Source organism: Schistocerca piceifrons, chromosome 2 (assembly GCF_021461385.2).
Source record: "Schistocerca piceifrons isolate TAMUIC-IGC-003096 chromosome 2, iqSchPice1.1, whole genome shotgun sequence".
NCBI classification, from domain to species: Eukaryota; Metazoa; Arthropoda; class Insecta; order Orthoptera; family Acrididae; genus Schistocerca; species Schistocerca piceifrons.
In genome coordinates this window covers 749,531,819-749,546,930 of record NC_060139.1, presented here as the reverse complement: position 1 = coordinate 749,546,930, position 15,112 = coordinate 749,531,819, and the positions used below count along the sequence as shown (strand labels likewise).

Genomic DNA, 15,112 nt, shown 5'->3' with positions numbered 1-15,112 from the left:
GTTCGGAGGCATTGTTTTAAACCAGACAATGTACTGTACATTCTCACGGTCTCTGAAGCAAAATATCGGGACAATGTCGAGTGATTTGCAGATGTAAATGAAGTTCAAACAACGAAATAATTTAATGTTCTTAGTATAAACAAGGCTTACAACCAAGAATCGTTCCTAAATCAACGTGAATTTGACTTGTCGAATCCTGTACTAACTCATTAAAGGAAAAGTCGTTCGCACAGACGGCAAGTATCTTGATGTGCGATGCTTTCTTGATTCCGTAGAACCCAAACATGTTCTGTCAGTTCAGTTTTCTTTCACCATTGTCTCCCAAATGACGTTATTGTCGGGAAATGGAGGCAGATGTATAAAGAAAATAGCGACACTCACTGATTTTACATGCTGTGTAATAATCAGCGTAAAAATGCGTTATGCCTTTGCTAAACTTATGATGCATACATTTATCTCTACGTGACATGTAGCCGTTAAAGCAGTCTTGTGCGTTACTTGTATGCCTGCTTACGAGTAAAGGTGATTTCACTGATGAGCAAGTAGAACGTGATTCCGATACCAATGCGAGGAGACAGGAGTAGCTTCGTGAAGACTCCGCAAGAGGCAGGCGCGGCGCGCGACGAGGTGCGCCGAGTGGCCGCTAGGGGCGCTGATATTGCTGTCCTACAGGGCCTGTTGGATAGCAGGGGAAGTACGCGTGAAGCCGGCGGAGCGGTCGGCCGGCTGTGTACAGAGTGTGGTGGTGCTGTTGTGTTTTAGTGGCTGATGATTAAGTGACTTGGAATCATGGTGCTAACTACCGGAGCGAGTAGAGCTCAGCCCCCGGGGCCAGTGTCGGCGGGTTGGTTCGCGTCACTCCGGAGGAATCGTAAACAGCACAGGACCGCTTCGGTCTCATCGTCGTCTTCTGCTACCTCAGCGCATGGGAGGCTGCTTGCTCGGTCAGCGTGGGACCTATCAGCATCGTGCTTGGTAAATACAGTGACTGTATTTATTGCGAGGTAGTTAGCAGTTAAGAACTGGCGACATTTCAGTCCTTCCAGTGTGACACTTGTTGAATGTGATGGTCCAATCGTGCATAACAACGTCTGTCAAACATTGTGCGTCAACAAGTGGAACATAGTGATTTCTGTAAACTTGCATTTACAGATGTTGTAATTGGCGAAAAATATTGAGATGGGACAGAAGAGCGCTAAAATGTTAATCAGTTGGAAGTTGCAGCAGATCATGGATCATTGCGTGGAAAGTTGCTTTCGCAGAACCGGAGTCGATGTGTGTCAGGTATACTTGCGCAACCACGCTGCTGGAATGTCAGGGCTGTTTTGTGCGAGAAGCGTAGACGTCTGTGCCCGATCAGTAAGGTGTCACGTTCCACTCATTGGCGTAGTTTGTGCAGCGCTTGTTTTCCTGGATCGCATAACTTGCGCCAAATCTTAGTCGTGTACGTGCCCGCAGGGGATGCGGGCGTCATCGCTTAATCTCTGACGCGTGCGGAAAGATATCAGTTTGACAATATGCGTAAGAACTGATAGCGCTACCGGATGGATGCGAAATATCTCGATCCCAATCATCTCAAAGGAAGTGCAAAGCCTCAGAATTCCTGAATCCGCTCCCTGTGTTACGTCGGGCATAAGTGACACATTCATTGTTTATATGGCCACTAAAAGCAGCGGTGAATAATAGTACAGTTAACGATAATTGTCATTGAGCAGCTTTTTTCTAGCGTGCGTTGGCTGTAGTTACTATTTACATTAAGAAACTATATTGTTCATTGATGTTAAAGCGAGCATGTAGCTACATTAAAAATTTAAGCTAGAGGGAGTGATAAGGCTATTACATAATGCTTGGAAATAATCGCACTGTTGCCGAAAATGTTTTTTCTAAATGCTGTATTCAAACCAGCAAGAATGATAGTGATTACGCAGTCAGTACACTGGAGACACCCAAGTCTCACTTGAGAAACAATGAGATCGGTTGTGTGGATTTAGAAACTACAAATTTCGGAAACCGGTTCGCAGTCATGTAAAGGCTTACAGGCTGCTTTGCTCCCGCAAGGGTCGTTATATATTATTTATAGCGCGCATGAAAGTGTAGAGACCGGTTTTTTCCCCTTTTTGCTTCCGGAAGGGGACGTCTGGAAGAAAGGATTCATTGAATAGTTCTGTAGATCATTCATAATCAAAACGGAAGAGATTGTGCAGCACTTAGTAGAATTCTATAAAGCTCTTTGAGCTTGTTTCCTGTCACTGTCGAGCGAGGTGGCGCTCTGGTTGATTGGGTTCGTGTTCTCATAGGTTTGGGATTTTAGGCAAATGTTGATTGTCCGTGGAACAAGCATAGCCGAATCCTCTCCTCACCAGCTGCTGACATTCGGCGGAAATGAATTCTAATTTTTTCTTCCGCTAGCGGATTAAGAAATAAGCGCAGTGTCTGAAAGCTACATCGGGCGGTAAAAGCCTGTGACGTACGTGTAGAAGGCCGAGGAGATTAATTAGCGGCTGTTGCCAGCTCTGCCGGGCTGTCACCTTCTGTAACCTTCCGAGGGACGAAAGGCTTCGTTCGCTAGCAAATCCCGTACCGAGAGTAGTCTTTGGAAGTCCGCGCTGTCTCACCGACTTCGCGCTTGGAATTAGACTGCTTCGTATGAAAGCAGTCACGATCCGTTGGTCTGCTGAGACTGTCTGCCAAAAAAACTATTTCGGAGAATGCATAGCTGCTACCCTCTGAGCTTGTTGGGTACTCTATAAGAGACTCTTGTTGAGTACGCTGTATAGCACCTGACATTTAAGTTTGAGCGAAGGCACGCGTACATAAGATTTCAGAAGATTCTAATCGTATATATATAGCCCCCTGCTCTCCGTCCCCCCCTCCCCCTTCACTCACATGCAGAAGAGAAAGTGCGAATGCGGATATTTTTCACTGATGCAGAACGCAAATATTCAGTGACCAAAATATTTTGAAATACTGTAATACTAGTTGTGTTCGATCTGAAGAATGGTTCGATGCAGCTCTCCACGCACCGAGCGAGGTGGCGCAGTGGTCAGCACATTGGACTCGCACACAGGACGACGACGGTCCAAACCCGCGTCTGGCCATCCTGATTCAGGTTTTCCGTGATTTCCCTAAATCACAAATACCAGGATGATCCCTTTGAAAGGGCACGGCCGTTTTACTTCCTCGTCGTTCCCTAATCCGACGGGACAGATGGCCTCGCCGTTTGGACCTCTTCCCCAAATCGTCAAACCAGCTAGCTTTCCACGCTAGTCCAGCTGGAGCAAGGGCGGCGGTCCTCTCCACCCGCTACACGCGCGCACAAGGATATGCACATGTTTGACAGGCTTCGTCGTAATTATGTAGAGTTGGCCACTGTCGCATCTTACAAGTTTCATACTGGAAGAACTGAAATGACGCCAGCTATCAACTCCTGAGTTGATAGGACACACACTGAGGCACCAAGCAATCGTCAACGGACGCGCGCGCGCTCTTTGCTACCCATTCATTTAGTACATCTTCATTAATTACCAGATCTACCCATCTGATCTTCAGTAATATTCTGTAGCACCACGTATCAAAAGTCTGTTATCTGGCTGAAATGTTTCTTCCACGTTTCAATTCTGTATTAGGCTACTTCAGTACACTTGGTACCAAATCACGAAAGTCCTAGAGATGAGTTTCTGTGAAATGGGTTGCCCACCGAAAAATAATATAAATTGACTCTTAGATTACACGTGGCTTCATTTCACAGAAGACGTTCAGTACTCTACATTTTGTAATAGTTGCACGGAAGGAATATCAGTTGCATGGCCGAAGTTTCCGTAGGGCAAGCAATATTCAATATTTGGTTATGCAGTGGCGAGATTAGGAAGCTAATTCCTCCAAATGAGTAGCGCTTCGTTTCCAAGTTTGACCTGGATTGTAGCCTAGGTAATTCAATTGATCAGATGGAGAAAACCCTTAAATGTTTCCAGATACCTAAGGTCTTTAGTGTTTGCTTCAGAAAGTCTTTTCTTGAAAACGATGGTCTTGTACAGCTGCAGAAATTTCAGTACTGCCCTTATCGTTGTTTGTTATCGACAGATGCTGTAAGGCCCGTTTTACCAAAGAGACCTTCTTGTGAAAATTGTCAGTTCGGAGCCACGCGACTGCTACGCTCGCAGGTTCGAATCCTGCCTCGGGCATGGAAGTGTGTGATGTCCTTAGGTTAGTTAGGTTTAAGTAGTTCTAAGTTCTAGGGGACTGATGACCATTGATGTTAAGTCTCACAGTGCTCAGAGCCATTTGAACCATTTTTTTGTGAAAATTGAATAGTCGAAATTCTTGCGCCCTTCGTTTTTGGGTGTAAATCAGCAACCAACCACGTCGTGAGCGTCTGATGTCAAAGATCTGTGGATTACGCGGAGTGTGGAGTTCTAAATTTCTGAGTATACTGCACACTGCGCATGCGCAGACAAGGAGCTGGCAGCGTCTGCCAACATCGGAAATTATAACCAATTCTGATCGAAGTCATAGATATTACATTATGGCAATTGCAAAATTACCCAAGGTCCTGGTATTTTTTCCCTACTAGTGTCCTAGTCTACGAGAGGCGAAATATCTGAAAGCAAGAAGTATTCACATTTTACAGAGAAAGAAACCCGCACTTTACATAAATAAGAGCGTGAATAAATCTCCTTAATGAAATTCAACGGTGAAAATCAAAATTATTGGACGAGAAAAACAAATTTCGTTGTTACTTGGCAACTTACAAGAAAATCAAAATACAAAAGATACAGCAAAAAGGCGCTATTTACTGCGTGCTATGTATTGTCTGATATTTTTGGATAACTCTTTTCATGTTCTTTCTACTCTCGGGAGCGTGGAACAATTTACCACACGATATTTGAGAACTTCCACTTTGAGTTCTACTTTAGTCGTCAATGAATGCTGTCGTCATTGCTTGTTCGTAAATTTTGTTACTATATTTCGATTTTTCGAAAAAGAATCGATCCTCATAACCTCACTTTCACCATTCAGATGCCAAACTGCACAGCAGACAGCTGTCACAACACCGGAGATTTTGGCGCCGACGTGTAAACGAAAATACTCAAAACATACGAGAGCCGGTACTGGAATAAAATGCCAAGGGCGCTGCAGTGGACGCACTAGTTTAGAGTAGTCAACAGGGACAAGGAAAGTCGATCGTGTAAAAGAAGCTTAATACTACAAGCTTGGGTTTGGAAGGACTGTTTCGTTACGCAAGGCAGCCACTCATTTGACTTTGGCAGAGGCGGTGGTCGTGCTATTTTTTCACTCTGTCTGCAGACTCGACTAGACTGTGTGCAGTTATTTTTGTTCACGCTGTGTGCACGAACGCAGCCGATATGTTGAGTTCAAGGTGCAGCAACAGGTTGGGCGCGCTGCGCTTGTTTACCTGCGCTAGGTGGGTGCCTCGGCTCAGCAAGGCTGCCGATCTGCGCGGCTGGTTTGCCTGCCAGCCGGAAGCGGTGGCCGCCGGTTTGCGTCACCGGCGCGGCGCCTGTGCTGTGCCTCTGGAATGTGCCTCCTGCTGCGCCGCCCAGCCCTCACGGCCTTTGACTTATGCCCGTTCTACACGGGACGTGTGAGCTTGCGAGATTACCCGTGACGCACCGGTTCCGCCGGCCTTTACCACGTAGTCGGGGACACCTGCATCGCTTTTGGAAGGAACAGGATGAATCCTATTTTCACGCGTATGAAGGAACTTCGATAGTGCGCTGGCGACCGAGCGGTAAGCACAACTGACAAACAGCGCGAAGCTCCGTCTGAATTGTGTCCTGCTCAGCGAAATGCTCGTCTCCTAATAGTTAATGGATGAAGCATCTGCTGTAAGCATTCATTGGAATTTAAACGATAAGATGGCCGTGCATGGAAATGAACGAAATTCAGTGATTCAGATGTATTTGTATCCGGAACTAGTCTTAAAAAAAATGTTCACTTGTAAATTCATTCACAAGTTAACCTGTCTTTGGCACAGAAAGGGGGAAAATATGCTGCTGTAACTTTTCGATAAATTACCAGATGAAATAAAATGTCTGGCAAACAGCAGTAATAGTTTTAAAAATAATTTGAAATTATATCTCCTTGACAACTCCTATACAGTAGACGAATTCTTAAAAAGGAATAAATATATAGTTGAACATTTTTGAACAGTTCCCCACACTCGTTTAATGAACTGAGTAAGAGCATGTGGATTATCAGACCAATAGTGTGATTGGATTGAAGAGTTCCTAGATAACAGAACGCAGCATGTCATTCTCAATGGAGAGAAGTCTTCCGCAGTGAGAGTGATTTCAGGTGTGCCGCAGGGGAGTGTTGTAGGACAGTTGCTATTCACAGTATACATAAATGACCTTGTCGATAACATCGGAAGTTCACTGAGGCTGTTTGCGGACGATGCTGTAGTATATCGAGAGGTTGTAACAATGGAAAATTGTACTGAAATGGAGGATCTGCAACGAATTGATGCATGGTGCATGGTGGCAATTGAATCTCAATGGATGCATGGTGGCAATTGAATCTCAATGGATGCATGGTGGCAATTGAATCTCAATGGATGCATGGTGGCAATTGAATCTCAATGTATAAAAGTGTAATGTGCTGTGAATCCACAAAGAAAGATCCTTCATCATTGAGCTACAATATAGCAGGTCAGCAACTGGAAACGGTTAATTCCATAAATTATCTGGGAGTACGCATTAGGAGTGATTTGAAATGGAATGATGATATAAAGCTGATCGTTGGTAAAGCAGATGCCAGACAGATTCATTGGAAGAATCCTAATGAAATGCAATCCGAAAACAAAGGAAGTAGGTTACAGTACACTTGTTCGCCCACTGATTGACTACTGCTCAACAGTGTGGAATCCGTACCAGATAAGGTTGATAGAAGAGATAGAGAAGATCCAACAACAGAGAGCAGCGCGCTTCGTTACAGGATCATTTAGTAATCGCGAAAGCGTTACGGAGATGACAGATAAACTCCAGTGGAAGACGCTACAAGGGAGACGCTCAGTAGCTCTGTACGGGCTTTTAAGTTTCGAGAACATACCTTCACAGAGGAGTCAAGCAGTATATTGCTCCCTCCTACGTATATCTCGCGAAGAGACCATGAGGATAAAATCAGATTAGAGCCCACACAGTGGCATACCAACAATCTTTCTTTCCACGACCAATACGAGACTGGAATAGAAAGGAGAACCGATAGAGGTACTCAGGGTACCCTCCGCCACACCCCGTCAGGTGGCTTGCGGAGTATGGATGTAGATGTAGAATATATGCCTTTTGTGCCATTTAAGGGAATGGGGTACGTAATAAAAACATTATTTTTATGGTTAATCATGAGTGCATTTATTGTGCACTCGACACGTTCCACATCATAACTGTTACCGTGAGATTGATCAGTGGAACTCGTAACTAGAGCGAGCAGACAACTAGACAGGCATAAACAGTGTAGGCTCTTTTTTTGTAGCTGGACTGTCAGTAGCGTGGAGCACTGCAATAGGCGACTTCCTTGTTAGTCGCACGTCCCATGTAAAACGGGTCTTTGCGAATTACCTGCCTAGAGGCGCAATAGTCCCGTCTTAAAACGCCACACGCTTATCGTGGAGGAGAAAACGGTCCTCTAGCAGCACAACTATTCTGATCTCAATTATTAAGAGTTTCCCCTAGTTAATGCCGGATAACAGGGCTGTTAGAATCATACATGCAATAGGTAACGAGTAAGACGTAGTCGAGCAAAAAAGTACTGGTACATAAAATGGCAGGTTTACTGCAGTAAGAGGCCTTCTGAAAAAACATAAGTTCATACAAAGAAAAGCCCTCTCAGTAGCCACAAAACTGAAACATTACTAACCACACTACCAGATATAACATATGCAAGTGAAACAATTCTCAAAATTGAACGCTGCAAAAATACAGGATGGAAAAAAATCAGTACGTTTATAAACAAACACTAGCAATAATATGCAAGCTGGAGACTAACTCGTTAGGAGTTTACAGCAAAACGGATGGGTGGAATTAGAAAGAAACTCATATCCTCCTTCCAACATCGTTGCGATGAAATATCAGAGGGCCAGTAGTGAAATTATGCAACAGTAAGACCAACATTAGTTGCATAATGGGAACGAAGAAACATGCGAGAGGACTAAAATTACAATAAAATATTTAAAAAATGGCAAACTGGGAGGTGAACCAGATAACAGACCAAGATCAATAAACATTGGGGCGATTTGATACGGAGAAAGTTGAGATCCGAGAGAATGAAGTCGTATTGCAACAACACGAAATTGAACCTGTTTTTATAAAATTGGCTGCATTGGCCCAGTAAAGGACGTGCCCTTGACCGGGGTAGGTTATTTCTTGAATTACGAGGTTCGATGACATTAATTCTTATCCGTATTACATTACTACTGGGTCAGTGAAGTAGTTCTGGTGGCGTTTTTCCATAAGTTAAATAAACACAACAGATAAACATAAGCGAGTTCAGACATCAATAAAATATTCTACATTACTATTTACAACAGTATGCCAACGATGGGCAACTTTTCGACTCGGCGACTGCAGAAATCCCGTGATTTTGAGACGAAGAACTCGAGCATGTTCAGAGAGCATTTTCGTCCGGAAAGGAAGTTCCTTGAAGGTTGCTCGATAGCGCGCGGAAAAAGGTGAAAATCTGAGGGTACAGGGTCAGGCGAATAAGGTGGGTGCGGAGTGACTCCCCAACCAACTCCTCTATAGTGTTTCTTGTCAGTCTGGGAGAATGCGGGCGGGCGTTATCGCGGAGTAGCATCACTTTGCGCTGTCGTCCTAATAGTTCTTGGATTGCGTCTCTAAGACGTCTCACTTGTTGATAAGAAGCAGGGACTGGCTGTTTGTGTTATCATTTCATCATTCGGGAAAATGGCGAGACTGAACAGTGAAAAGATTGGGAATTGCGTTGAGCGCTCCACAAACCAATCATCGAAGAAGCAATTCGTAGTACTCTTCAGTCTCTGTTCCACGAGATGCATAACACCTTTTGTGGATGCGCGCAGGTCTTTGCACAGATAGTTACTGCTTTGTTTGGGCTCAATCATCCATTTCTTTTTCTTATGTTAGCAGAGAGAGACCATTTCTAGTCACGAGTAACGATACGAGTCGGGAATGGTCTGTGTTGTTGACGAGCAAGCAGAGATGCACATGACACCCGCTGATTTTTGGCTTGGAGCATGGGGTCCCCATAACACAATTTTTGAACCCTTCCCATTACATGCAAATTTCACGATGGGGAATGTTCACAGTTCATCACATTTGCCACTTCTCGAGTACACTAACGTGGATCGTTCTGGATTAGTGCGATTAGAGGATAATCAAACCCGGAAGGTCTTCCCGGCGCTATCCAAAGGCATATCCACATACGCGGCGCAAACGTTTCGGTTGCCTCCGCTGCTGTCATCTCTATTGAACTCTAAATAGAAGAGTATGTTGGAAATGTTCCGACTTGTCCACTAGGCACTGTCTCCAAATGACAATATGTAAACTTAAATAGCAACAGTGAACTACAAATAAATGACAGTCGATAATTAAATCCATAGGAACCGGAATATCAACATGCAAAACAGAAACGCTACGAACTTACACACGAAGCTTATATATTTACAAAAACTTACAGAACATCGGAACAGGAATGCGAGTGATGTGCTTTTAAACAAAACTCGGGATAGTGTTTGTATTAGGTAGGAGTTAGAAGCGAAATTGGTGTCCGGCGTCAGTGAACTTAACAAATACCATAACTTCGTACTGTGGGACGTACGAACTAATCAGTTTTGGTGTATTGTTCGTCGATCTGGTATTTTCGCGAAGCAGCATTAAGAGCCAGTGACGATTAAAAGCTGTTAGGCCCGTCACACGTTTTAGTAAACGCGTGAACGTCACATAAATCCCCTGCACTCTGCAATTAAAGACGCGTTGCGAGTCAAACTACCTCACTCTTGGCGTTTCACGAGCCCGCGTTACGATAAGTCAAGAAACGTTCATATTTCTCCATGCATAATAAAATTACGAGGTGCGAGTAGGACTCGCGCTCTGATGCTTGTGTGTGACACTTCATCCATTCCAGGACTAGGTTTCGACAATTTTTTGCTGTCATTGACATTGCTAAGAAGTCGCTCCAAGTGTTCAGAGATTTTCTAGAATTTTTAATTAAAAGTTTGAAGACTGTTAACAAATGAGTCTTTTCTTGTGATATTACAGTTTCACAATTTAGATTTTTTTTCTTTACGTGTGCTATGAAACCTTATTCTTGCCAGATTTCATGATTCTCGACTGATGGGAAGTACATCTGCAGATTTTGATGAGTAAGTTTGCGAGTATCAAATGTTACATAAATGACCGTATCTTTTGACTGCTTTGACTTAAGTATCTGATATTTATTACGCCGCCACGGTACTAGAGGATTAAGTAGGTCCAACACCTGTCAGCATGTTTCATTGTCGTAAGAGACAACCCTCGACACAAGAATGATCCAGAAAAACCAATCGCAAAAATCCTCTTTAAATATACGCATGGAAAAAGTCTAGATTCAGCAGTTGAAGCCGGCCGGTGTGGCCGAGCTGTTCTAGGCGCTTCAGTCTGAAACCGCGCTACCGCTACCGTCGCAGGTTCGAATCCTGCCTCGGGCATGGATGTGTGTGATGTCGTTAGGTTAGTTAAAGGTTTAAGTAGTTCTAAGTTCTAGGGAACTGATCACCTCAGATGTTAAGTCCCATAGTGCTCAGAGCCATTCGAACCATTTCAGCAGTTGAAGTTTCGGATATATCTTTGGAATGTTGTGGACAGACGCAAATCATTTCCTTCAGATTCCTTCGGAGTTTCGGGTCTACGGCAAAACGAAGGATATGTTCCCTGTTTGGTCTCGTCGGAAATGAACCTCTTCGCGGTTCAGTACAGCACAAGAAGTGTTACTTGCGGTTCGTGTCCACTGATGCAACATGCAGATGTTTGGGGTCAGTTCTAGGTGACTGGGCCGTTGTTGGCGCAGCAAGGAGAAACGGTTTTTGCGACCTCCCGGGCTCAGTTGGCAATGGCGGTAGCGCTTTGTGTGCCAGACCAGAGAGAACTGCGTATGAGTGACGTGACGTGATGCTGCCGACAGCGGGCTGGCGGCTCAAGTCCAAGGCCCAGACAGCTAGTAGGCGCATTCCGCGCACGGGCGTAGCTTGCGAAAATGCGATCTGCCTGGAGTCTCAAACAAGACACACACAACTGGGTGACCGAAGACTAGCAAGTTTGGTGTTGCGTTTTTTCTCGCTGTACTGAGCGAAACGGCGCTATCGATTAAAACTTTGGAACATTTTTCCAAGCATTTACTTTTCTTTGTCATTTCAGGCCACGATGATTTCCTCATGGTCATTGTTGATTTCTCCTGTTTGCTCATCTAACGTAGTGTTGTTGTCAAAAGGGCTTCTTTTACGGCCTGTTTTTTTATTGTATCTACGCGAATCTATCAATTTTCCACTAGAAACAATATTTAGTTTAAAAATGGGAATCGCAAAGGGCTACCATTGTATAGAAACTACAAATGTAAAAAATCTAAGTAGGTACATATAAAATTAAAAGAAACTTAAAAGAATAAAACCCAGTAAATGGAGTCACAACATTAGGTCCGAATTCGTTTACTCACACGCTGATGAGAAACGGCTCTCTTCCGTTAGCATTCTGCTATAGCACCACATTTCAAAATTACCCGCCCTCTCCTTGTCTGCACGGTTTATCGTAGACCCTTTACTTCCATATAACGGTATACCATAATTATTGGATTCTCGCCTGATACCTCTTAATATAGACTTTTGTATGCTCGGCTGATGCCCTGTCTGGCAAATCTTAAAGAACGACCTCAGATTTCTGAACATGTTACCGCAAGAAGTACCACTTGTGCTGGGCTATGGCGTGAGTCCAGGGACACTGATGTCTGTCATCTACCTAGCTGAGGAATTTGTGAATGGGCACGACCTGTTTCGAAGATACACTAGTAACATCACTATTTTGTGCATCACTCCCACTACCGCTATTGTCACCTCCACAATTAGTATTAGCATACATAGCGGCGGGTCGCCTGGCGACTGGAGGAAAAACTGTGTACATAAGTCTTTCGTAGTCACATGCGCTAAGTTGACGGTTCCGAATACTTAGAGTTCGGTCGGTATAAGGCCTATGCGCTCATGAACATTCAACCTGTTTTGGTAGGGTGAAACATGACTAAATAGTAACCAAAACTCTGAAACTACCATAAACAGCGCTTCGTAAAATATGTTGTAGCATACGTTTGAGTACAGTATACAATCGTAATAGAAGTGTATGCAAAGCGAACGGTTGTTGGCAGGAAAAATCTTCCTGCCGCATTTTTCAGCGAATGAAGTACTCCAAAACCATTAAGATTAATATTAATCAGCACTTAACGTTTACTTATGCAGAACGTCACATCTGAAGCGAAATAAATGCAAATAATGAAACAAATATTGCGAACCTAGATGTTTCACTCCCGCTGCTTACCATAGTGATTTGTAACTAAACGGTCCAGCTTAAACAATTGCGTTCAGAACCATCGTATTCAGAGCCACCGTACCAACGCGACTGTAAAGTACTACAGTATTCACATTTGGCTACAAAAATAAAGCCGCTGAATTACTAAACATCTTCGTGAGGTGGTAACGCTGATCGTTCGCGTGCTGTGACTATGGTGTATGGAGATAAGTTAGCCAGCATTACTCTAAGCTTATTACGTACACATACACGCAACTCAACAGACCCACCTGGACTTCCCATGAAGCGTGAAGATCGTGAATGGTTTTGGGAGAAACGCTGCAAGTGGTGGCGATGGCGTACGTAGACTGGAATCGCTTCTCAGTGTTCGGTATAACATAGTACACGCGACATTTATGAAACCAGAACGTCCTGAACATGCTGTTACTGCAAAATAGCGACGATGACTCATCGTAACATGTCGTTGCAACATTAGTGTTTTCTTCTACACTGCGGCTACACAAGAAACTTTATTCGGGTGACTCACTATTCTTAGCAAGGAAAAATTAACATTTTGCTTGGTGAGTTTTCACGTTTTCTTGCACATTTTCATTATACTTACGTATATTTAGAGGAAATGCATTCAATCAAACTGGGTGTGAAATTTTAGGTTGACGACTACACATGTGTAATCGAGGAAACTCAGTTCCCTACCTTGAAAAAACATTGCTACCGTTGTTTGATTCAAGGAATACGGTAGGCAGACTTACGACGCGTATCTTATCAGGATTGCATAATTAGCTTCTAATCCTCGTGACTCATACCGAAACAGACTACGCAACCAGAACGCGAAAGCTGTGTGCGCACAGTGTAGGACGGTTGTTGATGAAAATTTTTGCTGCCTCCATCAGGCGTTACGATTTTCATTGTCTGTGTTGTTGGTTTTAAAAGTACATGTAACGAAAATCTTCTAGTAGATGAGCGTAGACCCATTGCGGACAAACTTGAAGAATTTAGAGTGACGAAAGCCATCTCCTAGGTCCCTGACCCTTGTACAGCTAATATCATCCTGTTTCCAGAGGATGGACGCGGCATATTTTTGTCATATTCGAAGTCATAGCGGTTCGGAATGAGAAATATTCTAGATTAGGGTAAAGATAAAGAAACATCAGAAAAATACACATTAATATCAAAAAGTTAAAACGGCTGAAATAAACGTTCAAAGGTGTGTTGCATTAATTTTCCTATCTTCCTGCAGTAATAATTTGTTTGCCATCCATTGGTAGAAATATTCTTGCGAATGGACTAACTTTACCGGAAGTCGGCAGTTAAACAAGCCCTCTGAGATTGTGCGAACATGTTAGAGGTTTTGCAACAAATAAATCCGAACTCTTGGACTCAATTAGTGCACGTGTTGTAGTAAGACAAAGTACGGCTGTTGTCGCAACGGCGTAGCTTGAAAAAGTATCAGCTCTTAATTCTTTTGAAATGATAATTAAATGGTCACCCTAGCTGCAAACAGGCGTTGATGTACTTCATTGGGGACATGTTGAAAGTGTGCGCCCCGACCGGGACTCGAACCCGGGATTTCCTGCTTACATGGCAGACGCTCTATCCCTCTGAGCCACCGCTGGCACAGAGGATAGTGCGTCTGCAGGGACTTATCCCTTGCACGCTCCCCGTGAGATTAGCATTCCCAACATACTACCGTCATATATAGTTAAAATACGGCTTCCCGGCCATTGACCTTCTTGTGCGAACGCACACGCTATGCCCGAACTCGTACGGGACTTGGTAGATTAATCTGCCACGAGTAATGAGTATGATGGGCAAACATCTATTAGGCGCACTATGAATGTAGTGGTGTGGACATGTTGGGAATGTGGATCTCACGGGGAGCGTGCAAGGGATAAGTCCTTGCAGACGCACTATCCTCTGTGCCCACGGTGGCTCAGATGGATAGAGCGTCTGCCATGTAAGCAGGAGGTCCCGGGTTCGAGTCCCGGTCGGGGCGCACATTTTCAACATGTCCCCAATGAAGTACATCAACACCTGTTTGCAGCTAGGGTGTCCATTTAATTATTTCATTTCTAGCAAAGCTGCATGGTCATCCATGGTAACTTCTATCGGGAACAGATACTACCGTCATATATACTTAATTCTTTTGTTCGGCATCTGGAACGAAAGCTTAATGCTCATTGTGTAGTCAATAAAATATTCAACTATGAGCATGCTAGGAAAAAAGTGAGAGTTGCAAAACGAACTCGTGTTACTAGCAAAGAAACGCTAAACAGATTCAAATAGAGCACAGGATTAAGGGAGCAGCATTCTGTGGGGCTTAAAGAAGTTTTGCATTCCTAACAGTCACCACCAGTCATTTTTGCAAACTTAATTGTCCCAGTTGTCTTAATTGTCTACTTGGCTATGTAGATGTCGAACAGCAGATGATACAAGGTAAAATAATAAATTTTATCATTCGGAAAGCTTCTACAGAAGACTAGAGAATACCCAACAGTAATAAGTATAATAAAATTACGTTAGTACGTTTTATAGTGGTAGGGTATTAGTTCCTTCTCACATTAATTTACACAATT

General features: G+C 43.7%; 1 protein-coding gene and 1 non-coding gene across 5 annotated transcripts in view; both read left to right on the top strand.

The window, feature by feature from the left end:
- The window catches only part of LOC124776338 (cytohesin-1), a 213,509-nt gene that overhangs the window by 148,179 nt on the left and 50,218 nt on the right, over positions 1-15,112 (top strand). For 3 of the 4 annotated variants that reach the window (XM_047251280.1, XM_047251283.1, XM_047251282.1), the window contains exon 1: positions 694-975. The exons of the other annotated variant lie outside the window; for it this stretch is intronic. In XM_047251280.1, the coding sequence (XP_047107236.1) occupies positions 790-975 (186 nt within the window). In that variant the 5' untranslated portion in view covers positions 694-789. Of the gene's footprint in view, positions 1-693; positions 976-15,112 lie in introns of those variants that run through there. 4 annotated transcript variants of the gene reach the window in all.
- Trnat-ugu lies at positions 14,458-14,532 on the top strand. Its single transcript has one exon. It is a non-coding gene; the product is annotated as a tRNA-Thr (tRNA).